General features: G+C 29.2%; 1 protein-coding gene across 2 annotated transcripts in view; it reads right to left on the reverse strand.

Annotated features, from left to right (window-relative positions):
• Positions 1-14,227, reverse strand: part of LOC105158885 (catalase isozyme 3) — a 27,908-nt gene that overhangs the window by 2,196 nt on the left and 11,485 nt on the right. Inside the window, exons 1-3 of one of the 2 annotated variants that reach the window (XM_011075788.2) lie at positions 1,629-1,784; positions 926-1,022; positions 1-354 (exon numbers count right to left, since the gene is read on the reverse strand). The exon at positions 1-354 is cut by the window's left edge and continues 764 nt beyond it. The exons of the other annotated variant lie outside the window; for it this stretch is intronic. Of the exons in view, the coding sequence (XP_011074090.1) occupies positions 1-354; positions 926-1,022; positions 1,629-1,643 (466 nt within the window). The 5' untranslated portion in view covers positions 1,644-1,784. Of the gene's footprint in view, positions 355-925; positions 1,023-1,628; positions 1,785-14,227 lie in introns of those variants that run through there. 2 annotated transcript variants of the gene reach the window in all.

Below are 14,227 nucleotides of genomic sequence, written 5' to 3' on the forward strand. Positions count from 1 at the left end.
ACATTTGCAGATTAAAAAATGTACTACTCTTCATCCAAAACCCTAAACCACAAAGTTGACGAAAAATCCCAAATACCTCTCTGGTGTAAAACTTGACGGCAAATCCTCTGGGGTCCCGGATCGTTTCAGGGCTGCCGCGCTCATGGATGACGGTGGAGAACCGAACGATGACGGGCGTCTGAACTCCGGGAGCCCGAAGGAAATCAGCACAGGTGAGGTGAGAAATATCATGAGTCACCTCGAAGAATCCCTTGGCGCTTGCACCTCTAGCGTGGACGACACGCTCCGGGATCCTCTCGCGCGTGAAATTGGCAAGCTTCTCTATGAGATGGTAATCTTCAAGGAGCACTGGACCTGTTGTGAAGTACCAGAGTTTGATCAAATCAGCAACACCACCATCATGATCTTGATATCAACCCAGCTCCATGCATAAATGTAAATATTTTCCACATTTTATCCCAACCTTTTTATGTTCAACTTATTCAAAATATTTTATTTTTCTAGTACATCATCATTCATTGCAAATTTAATATTTTATCCTTTTCAAAAATTAATTTTTGTAATTCAGTCATGATATAATTTAAATTTTTAATTCTTTTTCAGTTAATTTGAGCCAAAAATTAATGACAAATTCACATTTTTGAGTCTGTATTTGCATCCACGTTCAAAAAACCTCGAACCATAAACCTCAACTTTAAGTTTTGAATTATTTTATTTAATTGAAAATTGATATTTATGTTAGATAAAATTCTCGATTACTATCAAATATTGAAGATTTGATACAGAATAATGGAATAAATAATATTCATGCAAATATTTATTTTTATTTTTGAGCAAATTTGTTTAATTTCTATAGTCGTGTGTCAATATTTTTCATGTTGTTTTATTCATGAGAAAATTTTAATTAAAATAATGATGATGATACCTCTGATTCCAACAGTCAAAGAGCTATTATCGTTGTACACTGGAGTTCCAGTGTTTGTGGTCATGAAAGGTGAATTGTACGCACTTGATGGACGGAACTGCACCACAATCAAACATTTACAGTAATAAAAAAGTTGGCCACACTCAACTTTGGATAACTTTTTTTTAATAAAATTCACAAATGTCAATAGTTTTTAATTTCTTATTTTCTTTGAACATATGCAATGATTTAAAATATCGATATATTGAATCAGTTCAAAAATTGAATTATAATTATATATATATATATATATAACGAATTGTGTCAGATATTAATTTCTTTGCATTTGATAGGCAAATTGTAATACATGGAGCAATACATATTACGTGTATAAAATTTTCTTTAAGTAAATAGATGTGTATTTTTCATACACATAACACGTATTTGCTAAATGTAACATGATTCGTAACAAAAGCATAATTCCAAAATTTGAGTCCACATCAGGTCCGGTTGAGTTCTCAAAATAATTACATGATAAGTGTATCATACTTACCATGTAATTGACGTACGATACAAAAAAATGACCAATTATATTATGAGTGCAGTATCACTTGCAGTATAATTAATGAAGTACTGTCAAGCTTGATCCGAACGAAAAATTTCAAAAATAATGAATAAATCAATAAAAGAAAAAGGGAATTATTAAATTAAATGAAATAAATACCTTAGATAGATCCATGGCTAGAGAAGTGAGAGAGAGAGAATTGAGGAAAATTGTATGAAGAGGAGGGAGAGAAATGGAGTGGGGAGATGAGAGTTTTGGGATGGTATATAAAGAAATTTGAGTTGCAATAGGGTATGGGGTCACCTTTTCAACCCCACCACCTCACCCATTTCTTAGATATTTTTTCAATCCATCATTTATGAAATTATATCATTATTTTATTCAAATAATACTCAATTATTAGTTCTCAGATTTTATATTATAAGTAAATATTTTCTGAACTTACTTATAATATGATTATAAATATTAAAACAGCTTTATTTTTGTTATTTCGCCATTTTTTTCCTTCATTTTTATTTTTATTTTTATTTTTTCGTGTAACCCATACGTTAGTTGATTCTTAACTCTGTTGAGCATATTCAAATTCAACAAAACTCGAGTTTGAGTTGAAAAATGAGTGTTCAAATTCGAAGATTATCATAATAATATTATAGAGTATCATCTGAGATTTGACATGATTATAAATATTTTTCTATTGTTTGAGAAATTACAAATACCCCTCTAATTTTAACGTTCATCTAACAACGAGTCAATTCCATTAGATGTATTTTAACAATTTTTATATAGGCTAATATTCCCTATAATTATTTACTTTATCTACCCTCAATTTTTTATATTTTTTAAATATATACATTTTTAAAAATTTCAATAAGGGTATAGTAATGTGTATTTCACCGTTTAGGGACTATATACTTATATTCTATTTGAAGAGAGTTCTTTTAAATCTTCAAACAACGAGGGAGTATTCGTAATTATGTAAAAATTTTAGAGTGTTAGAAAAACGTAAATAAATATATATAAAAAAACAAATACTTATATATATATATATTTGAAAGAAGGAACTGGGAAGGCTGTGAAATAAGCACACTTCATAGTTTGATACTTTCAAAACAAATTCGACTCTGAACCTAAATTTATAAACTGGAATTTAAATTTGAACCTAAATACCTAATTGTTTTTTTAATTGGATTTAATTTGAGCTTATGAAGATTTGGTGCGACGTGGGGGCACGCCTGTAATATCCCACCAAATCAGTGGCATATAAGACATTACGTGTGCTTCCAAGTTGGTCTGCACTGTGGAGTAAGGACCCCACCAATTTGGCGTTATCCATGGGCCCCACAAATCAATAGAAGCAATTATTTGATGTGTGTTTGCGATAAACTTCTGATGCTTTCCTAATAATAGATCGTAAAAAGAAATTGTAAGCTATACAGTAGAAAATTGAGAATATTTAAAAATAAAAAAAAAGTTTGAAATTGAATTATTTGGAAAAAATAGTTTAATTTTTAAAATTTTATTTAAGTTTTAAAGAAGTTGATTGGGAGCTATTTATAGTATTTGACTTAAATCAATTTATGTAAAGCAGTTTAAAATCACAAGTTATAAAATAAAAATAAACTTTTCACCTTATTTCCAACAATAAGCTGATGATCGATATTAAAATAAGCATATTTGCAAACACCCTCATAGTTAAATGCGCGTTACATTTAATGCTTTATGTATTAGAGTGCGGATGAACGCCACGTATTTTTTTTACTGAACGTCTCATTCTGGTATAGGTGAAATAATTTTTTGATGTCTTCAGTTACCGGAGAAAAGTATCATGATAATGATTGATATGATGTGTAAAATATATTAATTTATATCTTTTTTTTTCATATTTATTTTAAATGTAGTTTTAATAATACAATTACAAAACAAGTATATATTTATGCAAAAAGATAATATTTTATAAGAGAAAACTAAAATATATATTCTAGGTAGTAGAACAAAAAAATAAACGGGCAAGTGAGAAGGGCATTTTTATTTTATCAATTTCAAATTATTTTGTCAGTGGTATTTTTGTTATCTTTTATACTTTACGGGTATAAATGAGATCAAATGCATAATTCAGGAGTGCAAAGTGTATTTAACTCTTATAATCACACAAAAAATAAAAGTAATTTGTATAAATAAAAATAAATGAGAGAGTATAAATATAATTATTCGCACGAGCTTCGATGCTAGAGCAGTGGTGGCGACACCTTATGGGTTCATTTCACATCAGCTTGTGAAAATATCTAAACATACATTTGCACAAGGAACCAAATTGGGATAAAAAGTAAAAATCAATTGAGTGACGTTTTGACTAATCTAATTACTTTATCAAGTTATAATCATTTAAATAATGTAACTGTTAAAGGCTCTAATCATTCCACTAAAATTAAGTATTTATTTCAAGTACTTATTATTTTTTTTTTAAAAAAAAATAAGTTGCAAAAATATTTATAATTTATAATTTATAGTTTATGTTTTTAACTGTTTAAATGAAATTGATTTAAGTCGAATGTTGTAAGCAATTTGAATATGCACAAGCATTTGAATATGCCATATATACTAACATATATTAAGTGACGACGGTTTTGATATTCTCATTATATTTTTATTAACACAAATCGTACATAAAATTGTTACTACAGATAATTAGTTACATGCTTATTTTGACAACTTGACAACAATCAAATATAGTCACAATAATATCTTTTGTCGTCACTAGTTCTTGTTAATAATAATTTTTATAAAACAACGATCGCTATTAAGCTATAAAATTTACTATTTTGACAAAATAATTTATTTTGTTCATTAAATATATATAATTAGTAATGATATTAAATTATCAATTAATTTTTTACGTTTTTAATATTCTCTTATTTGTAGCAACTTAAAACTTTTTGTACGATTTTTTTCACTATAAAAACAAAAGCTATTGTACACACCCTAAGTACAGGCATTATGTGGATGAGACTATATGTAAATAATTAAGGTCGGACATTTTATGACACTATTGTAATAAGATTATGGATTTGAGTTCCATAAATATGTCGATATTTTTTATTTTATTAGTTAAATTTATTTAAAATTTAAAGTAATTATTTTGGGTAGACAAATATAAATCGATTAAAACGCACTTATTCATCGCACAAACAATCAAGTGCATTTAAAATTATTATATTTTATGTGTTCCGATCGTAGTCGTTCTAATTTTCTTCTATTTCATTTAAATCGACAAATATACTAAAAAATTAAATTATATATACATTTCAACTATACTTCATCCATTAGTCAGTAGTAATAGGGAGTGAAATCGGAGTATTTAGCAAATTGGTACTTATCTTTTAGTTGTGTATCAAATTGCTGAAAGATAAAGACTCAAAACTTGTGCTTCTGTTATTTTTCCAAGGGGGACAACTCAACGGTCTGGACTGAAAATTCTTTACCAGAAATTTTGTATTCGAAATTAATAATGTGTTGGTTGGGTGTGTACTTTCCAAAAAAAAGAAACAGAAAGAAAAGCTTGTGCTTGTGTTGCCCACAAGAACCAATTCAAGCTAAATGAAAAAGACATCAACCAAACATTCAAAACTTTGTTTGTTTCTAGTTTTTTTTTTTGGAAAGTATATTAATGAAACTATGTAATGTTGTTAAATATTTGTATTTTTCAATATACTTTTCACTAATATTCAAGAATCTAAAAATTGGGTACGCTGTTTCTGTCGATCAATGTCCATTTTTTGTTTACTTCGTTTAGCCTAAGCTTGATATTAATATGATTCGTCCGTCATTAATTGTGAGAAAAGCATAATTAAAATCATGAAATTATTTATGTGATCTTAATTCCATTGTACAGAATAAAAGAGCCCTAAATGAATAATTATATCATTTGAATCCACAATTTCATAATTAATTATTAATTTTGAATAAAGTTCCAAATAAACCCGTTTGAGAAAATTATAATTTTGTACCAAAATATAAGGTGATTTGTAATATTAGACTCATACTTTTTGAAATTACCAACATTAGTTGTATATTTTAGAAAGATAATACAAAATTAATCCCACTGTTGCAATATTAATCCTACACGTTAGAAAAATATTGCAATTTTAGTTCCACGTGTTGCAAATTTTTTACAGTGAGACTAATTTATTATTTTTTATTTTATTTAAATATATTTATTTATCTGGATTATTAATATATAATAATAATTTTTAAATTTAATTTATTGAATAATATAACAAATCTATGTAAAAAAAAAAAAAAGTAAAAGATGATGAAAATGATTTGAAGAAAGAGATAACATGGAGGTGTCGGGACATGTATGTGGTTCGAAGAAAGTGGTGCCACTTATCTGAACCGTACAGTAGGAAAGACGAGTGTAAAGGAGGGGACCCACTACTTGGACTGCCCTCCATTCGGGGATGGGTCCCACCACCTTCACGGTTTTCCAGCACGAGCAGCACCGGATAAGGATGTCTCCATATATTTCCAAAATCACATCTCATCTGTTTTTCAGTTATTTACAGCATTAATCCTTACATCCAAACCTATTTCAGGATATGCACTTAAAATAACTATAAATTACACGATACTCCCTTCTTTTTTATAAAATTAAAAGTATACCCCTTTAGAGGATGTGGACATAAATTATAATTTTTTTCTCAAGAAGTATATTCGTCATTTTGTGAAAGACACAAGTGTTTGGATAATTAAACACGTAATCTGTTCTTAGAATAATTACACTTATATTCTCTATAAAATATTTAATTACATGTTAGCTTCTTAAATTTTACAAATCGCATCAACATCTCGTTAAAAATGCTCTATTTATAAATTTTAATTAAAGCAACAAAATTTAATTTTATCCTTGATTTAAAATAAATAAAAATCAATAATCTAATAATAAATTTACTGAATATATATAACGCTCTTCGATCTGTTGACATTGATTGCATGGATTTGTTATGTTTATATAATTGAAATAATGTCTTTGTGTGTTTTTTCTCGTTTTAAATTTAGAAAAAATATAAAAATTATTTAGCGTTGGATAAAATTAAAAATTTATTTAAATTTATTTCTAAATCGACATTTTTGTGCAAAACCTTAACTGCGAGCGCGCAGTTATAAAAGGAATATTTTTTGTAAAGGGCCCAAGTATAATTTTTAAAATATAAGAGATTAAATTGTAATTACAATATTCTATAAGGAGTTTAGGTGCAATGATGACAGTCTAAATCAAATGTCAAGAAAATTAGAATTATTACAATTATTAGTCAATTTATTGTACCTGTTTGAAGCGTATAGGCGTGCACGAAATTGACCTGGACCGGACACACAATTCTCCGTCCGGGTCAGATATTTCAGAGCAACTCGTCGGTTGATCATTATCTTCCACATATTGTTAATTAAATTATATGTAATATTAAATTTAATTGTATAAACATTTTATTATTTAAAAAATAATTACATACTCCCTTCGAGGAGGGTGTTGGTTAGACCATTAATATAAAATATCATCACTGAATAGAGGGTGTATTCGTACTTACAACTGCAGTATATTTATAATTTTATAAGAGGCACGAGTTTTTATTTAGTTAGACCTAACATCAAAACGTGTCAATAGGATTTCTCTTATATTTTATATTTTTTATGAGATAATGCTGGCACATGATACGATTAGGGTGACCCGATATAAAATATAGTCCGTTTTAACTCTATCTTTACGAGTTCAACCTATTTAAGATGGTATTGAGGCATATAAACAGTTTAAACTCCTCGTCAGTAATCGAATTAACACGCATACCGATATTATCATTCGAGGTCGTGAAATGAATAAATGGCTTGGTTCTCTCAAATAATGCCAAATTATGTGACGTACACAATTATTGCCCTTTGCCATAAGGTATTATTCGCTTTGATCAGAAACGTCTTGTTAAGTAAAAGAGATTTTGAATTTACAAATCGCACAAGCTACTTATCTACAATAAACTTGAGACGCGTGCCAACGGAAAAAAGAATTTGTGGTCCTAAAATTTAACAAAAGAAAAATTCTCATAAAAGAATATTAGAATTCCATTAGAGGAAAAATATTTTTTTAAGGAAATCAAACCTCTTTTGTTATTCTCCAATTTGTTCCTTGATAACATTTATTTTTCCTCTTTCAGAAATAAAAATAATTTGTGGGCAAATAAATTTGACTTATAGAGTGTTAGTTTTATTTATTTATTGATTTAATTTTGGAGTGTTTTAGATAATAGAATCAATAATTTCACATGGCTTCATGCTTTGCTGTTTTCTTTATGCTAATTATTATATATGTATGGGTCCTCATAATTTCATTATCCAACTTTTTGCTCCATAATTGAGTTAAGTTGTATAGTATTTTAATTTTCAAGATAGGGACTTAATTCACTTGTACAATGTTCTATGCTGTCCAATTTATATTAAAATATAATATTGTGCAAAGTCCAAAAATCTTATCTTTTAAGATAAGAATTTCATTGTGGAAAACTTCTCAAAGTTTTGAGGCTGTTTGGCTAAATTTATCTCAAATATCTTATAAATCTAGACTTATTATGAAATGCTTTTATAGTTTATGATATATTAAATGTTTATATATATATATATAAAGCTATTAAATTATATAAAGTTATGATAATTTTTAAATTAAGATGATTATAGTTGGAGGAGTTTGTTAAGATTTTAAAAGTAAATTGGGAACTTTTTTTTTTTTTTTAATGAGCTTATGAGTACAAAACTGATCTTATTTTTTAAAAAAGTTTCATCGAACACTTTTCAACATCTTATAAAGTCCCAAACATCTTATAAAAAGTTTTCAAAACTTATAAGCTTCCCTATACAGTCTCTTTTTGTTTCACCTGTTTTTTATTTATTGTATGCGATTCATTATATTATTCAATACTACAAGCACGTTATCACTTGTTCATACACTTTTCATCGACTTTATTTACCATATCACGATTTTCAATCACATTTATTTACTTTTTGATTTTATTCAATCTCAAATCTAATATTAACTTGGGCGTCAGAATGTTAACGTCTATTTTGCAGGTCCGCCCTTCAGGATTTGCAGTTGCTTCGCCTTAAGCCTTGAACGACTGACCAGATCCATTGGACTTGTGCGTTTTTTGGACGCATCAAATACATTCAAATTCTGATTCAATACATCAATAATTCAAATTAACGGATGTACTCAAACGAGAGTAAAAAATAACACAATACTATAGAAGTTACATATATCCACATTCATAGAGCTAGAACTCCTCAACTTTATCAATCGAGCAAGGCTTTATTAGCAGTTTCGCTTGATTTATAGCTCTAAAATAATCTTTGAACTTCTTGCAGCTCTCTAGTCCCTTTTTCCAATGTGTAAAGGAATATTCTTATTTGATGCTATATTTGAATTAATAGATTTGAAATTAAAAACTTTTAAATTCATGCTAAGAAATTCATTAATTCTGGATAATGTTAAGCTACTTTTTTTTTTTTTAATGTTATTAACAACATAATTATTTAATAATTTTGATATTTTAAGAAAATAATAGTTGATGGAGGAAAAACTTATCAAAGGCCAGAGAAGTCATTTCCATAAAAAGATGATGAAAAAGAGACCACATATTCCAAAAATATTGTATCGTAAAAATAATTTTACACCTCCACCCTACCGTTCTTATAAAAAAGAAGAAGAAAGCAACTATGACGCTACATTACTATATTTTGGTTAGGCTAAATTAAAAAAAAAAGGTAAAAATAAAGAGTTCCGTGCAGTTGGTTCGAACATTGTCGCACTCATGATGTGGGAGTGAATCCGTATCAAAGGAATTTGGTGCAACTAAACGTACGTCCTGACTAGTATTGATTCTCACACAGTTATATTTTAATTCTTAATGACAATACATTAACTATAAATAACGCATTCGTAATTTTCCCTAGTGAGTTTGTTGAGTGTTGGCCCCTTCTTTCTCATCCAAATATGGTGGAGTAAGAGATAGCACCAAAATATGACCGACACATAATATTAGGATTTAGCTCCTCCAAACAAAAATATTATCCTTGCTTTATAATATAGATTCTTTATTTTAAATTTATTTATTTTATTAAATAATTCTCCCAACATCAATCTAACTAAATATACACAAATATTAAACCCTCTATTCATTTAATTTATGGAAAGACGAATTCCAAAACACGTTCAGTTATAGCGATTTTGAATCGATTGAAGGATTCGTTCATCCGATTAAAAAAGTTGTGTTGATTTTGATTTGGATCAAAATTAAATTTAAATGCAATTTTTTAAATACAATATCAATTCAAACAAATTCGAAAAGACAAGTTCGAAATGGGTGGGGTTGGGGGGACACCCCTAGTATTTGGACTCTCTTGGGGAGCAGAGCAACCTTATTTTCCACGACCTGCTTCATCTTCCAAGGTTTATTTTCCACCACGATCACGACAACGGATAGCGATGTATTTATCGAATCATACGTTAGATGTGTGTATAATCTAAACTTTGAGTAAAATTTATTTAGATTTTATTTAAAAATATAAAAGTATATTCTTTTTAAAAAAAATTAAACTTACACTTATGCTTTTTTGGAAAATTCATAATTTACACCAAATCTCCTAATCATACTTTTATAATGTAAGAAGGTAAATATAATATAAAATAAAAAAGATATGATTATAATAAAATATTATTATTGAATTATGTCTAATGTTACTAAAATAAAAGGGTTGATCCTTAATATATAGTAGGGATAAATAATATGGACACGTTGTTTTTTATTTAAAAAAATAATTATTGTAGATAATAAGTTCGAATTTTGGAGTTTTGGATTTATGTGTTTTGGAGAATTTGGATAATAGAATCAATTATTTCACATGGCCTCATCTTATCTTGTTTTCTTTCTATGTTTTTTCCTTATCATTATTTTGGAGTTGTTCATATGTCTTTGTGATGAAGATGTATCGGTCTGACATTAAACGGATTAATATATATATATATATATATATATTACTTACGTCTGAATCGTGTCGATCTGTTCTGAATGGAGGATCGAAATTAGAGCCGTTGATCTGTTAAGTTGTGAAGATTGATTTGAAGAAGAAAAGGATAACCTGATTCAACTTAAAAATCCCAAGTTGAGTTGGAGAAGGATAACCCGATTCAAAGTTGAGTTGGAGAAGGATAACCCGATTCAACTTAGAAATCCCAAGTTGAGTTGAAAAAAGGATAAGTCATGGCTATATATATACTACTCTTATTAGCATTGTAGAGTAGAGCAAAGTAGAATAGAGTAGAGAGAAAAGAAAGAGTTGAGACGAGGGTGAGTGTTGTCTTTCACGTGAAGCTTACCTTGTTTGGGTTTGTTGACGCTGATTTTGCAGGGAGTGACTATGACAAAAGGAGGAGCACTACAGGGTACGTGTTCACATATGGCGGTACAGCCGTATCCTGGGTCTCAAAACTGCAGAAGGTTGTCACACTGTCCACGATGGAAGCTGAGTACGTGGCAGTTACTGAGGCGGCTAAGGAGCTCATTTGGCTGCAACACTTCTTGGGTGAATTAGGGAAACCTCAGGCAGATGTGATTCTTCATAGCGATAGCCAGAGTGCTCAGTCGGACAGCTGGATAGTGATGGATTCCACACGACGTTTGGAGACGCGAAGTGGAAGATCAGTCGGGGAGCAATGACTTTGGCTCGAGGACTAAAGTCGGGAACGCTCTACATGGCGGGAGGATCTAGTTCAAACATTCCCTTTGCAGGAACTGTATCGCAGGCTAACCTGTGGCACAATCGCTTGGGCCACATGAGCGAGAAAGGAATGAACGTGCTGAAGTCGAAAGGACGGTTGCCCGAGTTAAAATCGGTGGAGGTGGGTCATTGTGAACACTGCGTGTTCGGAAAGCAGAAGCGGGTGAGCTTCTTGACCACAGGAAGAACTCCGAGGAAAGAAAAGTTAGAGCTTGTTCACACCGGTTTGTGGGGACCAACACCAGTGTCATCTCTTGGTGGATCAACGTACTACATGACATTCGTCGATGACTCCACTAGAAAGGTATGGCAAATTCGTGTGTCTTTTATCGCCTTCATATTCCACTTGTTATCCATCTTAACCCGATCCATTTCCTAACATGATCGTCTTATTTCGATTGCTCAAGATCTCACTACGTGATTCAAATAAGTGGGTACATTCAGTTTATAAATATACTCATTCACTTTAGGAATGCATACGTTATTTATTACTTTGACATCATAAAGGCACTAAAAGAAGGTACCGATTACAGCGCTCCTGCTTGCCCACTAGGCAGTCAGTCACTAGCCGGGCAAACCTACTTTGACATCATAAAGGCACTAAAAGAAGGTACCGATTACAGCGCTCCTGCCTGCCCACTAGGCAGTCAGTCACTAGCCGGGCAAACCTACTTTGACATCAGTATTTATTATATTTTTTATATTATAAATCGCGTTATGCTTCGAAGGGATTTTGTTAGGGATCTCTAGCGAGCCTAATGATGTTTTTCCTTATCAAATTTTGAAAACACACAATTTTAACTATCTTCGGAATGACCTCGATTTCCAACATGAATCTAACTTGCCTCCAAGAATTCCATTTTCCAACTTTTACTTCATAATTCAACTGATCTGTATTGAATTTCATGTTCAAAATAGGCTGTAAATTCCAATCGATTTGTAGCCTTAAAGTAATATGTGAAGTATTTGTATATTAATGGTGTCTGAATTTGTATTTGAATTGATGAATTTGAAACAGAAACTTTTGAACTCGGAGAAGCTCAGTAAGTTTGGGTGGGGTTAATAGGTCCATACCTTCATTAAATAGATCGTAATCAGTGAGTGTAGATGTAATTATTTTTATTTTTTTAATAAAAATATAAAAGCCTCCAATAATAATGTGTTGACAATTACTAGTCGAAAACGCACACTAAATGTATATAAAATATTTTTATTGAAATAATAATTTTTTTGTGAAAATGCAATAGAGGGGAGAAATGAATAAAAAAAAAGAAAAAAACATCCAAATTTGGAGGAAAAAAAATGTGAATGAGTGGGATAAATTAACAAAATAAATTCATTAATTTTGAAATATGGATTTAAAAAAAAAAACAGACCATAAATATAAGACACCAAAATAGTCTTGTTCAAGTGATTTTTATAGTGACAAATTTAAAATTATCATTGATATTATCTTTTTATTGCGGTGATTTTGAAATAAAAGTGCAATATTCCACCATTTACACAGACAAATATTTATGTTAATATCTATTTATATCATTATTAACTAATACAAAAATGTATACATTTTTTTATTAAAAAGAATTATATATTAGTTATTTTTTAATTAATGAAAAAACAAATTCAAATACTTTGGATGAAGAGAGTACGATTGTAAAGATTAAAAAATTAAGTATAATTATACGTTGGACCAATCAATTACCTGCAAAGAAGAGAAGCTTCCATCCATTATTCCAAGAGAAGCTTCCATCAATTATTCCAAAATTTTCAATACTTGAATTAGAAGAACACGCAGTGGAGAAATAATCAAAACGACCTCGATGAGACATATGTTGTGCCGTCTCATAAAAGTTATAAATTCGAGCCACACATATATGGGCATTGATATGTTTATATATTGATTTTTAATTTATTATTTTTATGATTTTGCTTGTTACGAAGTTATTAATCAATTCTAAAATATTTTAATATATTTTATGATGTAATTGATCATTTTTATATATATATTTTTTAAAAAGTTAAAATTGTGGAAGGTGTGGGGGTGGGGGGGAGGTTGGGTTTTTTTTTTTTTTTGAAGTTTTAATTACTTACGTGATTACATTAACATTTCGATGAATTGAATTATACATCAGTTCAACTAATATATTAATATGATTAAGAATAATAAGCAAATTTAAATAATTCACATAAAGTGAGACAAATATTTATATTTTTAGTGGAATTTAAACACATGACTTCAAATTTATTTATAAAATCTCAACACTAAACGATGTGATAAAGATGTATGAGAATTTATATATAAAAAAAAATTATGTGTGAAGGTATCCATCATGAATATGGAATTATTATATGAATAGTCGATTGAGTGTCTTAATTTAGACACGCAGTTAAAGGATGCAGGCGACTTGAAGTTGTACAAAATTGACCATTCAATTGTCCTATTCTTCTACTACACATATTTCTTTTGGACAGGAAAAATGCAATTTTTTTTAAGTAAAAATTATGAATTATTATTAATTATAATACTGTTTGTTTGTCGGATATCAATATTTGATAAATTATTACAATAATTATATTATGATCAATAATATCAAATACATTAAATGAAAATCATGTCTACTATTACAGTAGAAACACAATCTATTATTCAGTAGAAACAATACACCTACTCTTTAGTAGAAACAACATCTCACGCATAAAATTGGATTCGGACCTATAACCTCTAACATCATGGGACCGCAGCTTCATCAACTAAGCTAGGTTTCGATGGCGGAAAAATACAATTTACCCTCAGAAGAAATAAGTAAGAAATTCTTGTAAAAAAAAAAAAAAAAGTAAATTATCCCTCGTATTTTAAAAAAATAAAGCAAATTATTCTCCTATTTAAGTCATATATATAAGAAATTTGCTTCGTTTTCCAAAATAGAGTATATTTTACAAAAAAA

Source organism: Sesamum indicum, linkage group LG3 (genome assembly GCF_000512975.1).
Source record: "Sesamum indicum cultivar Zhongzhi No. 13 linkage group LG3, S_indicum_v1.0, whole genome shotgun sequence".
Taxonomy (NCBI): domain Eukaryota; kingdom Viridiplantae; phylum Streptophyta; class Magnoliopsida; order Lamiales; family Pedaliaceae; genus Sesamum; species Sesamum indicum.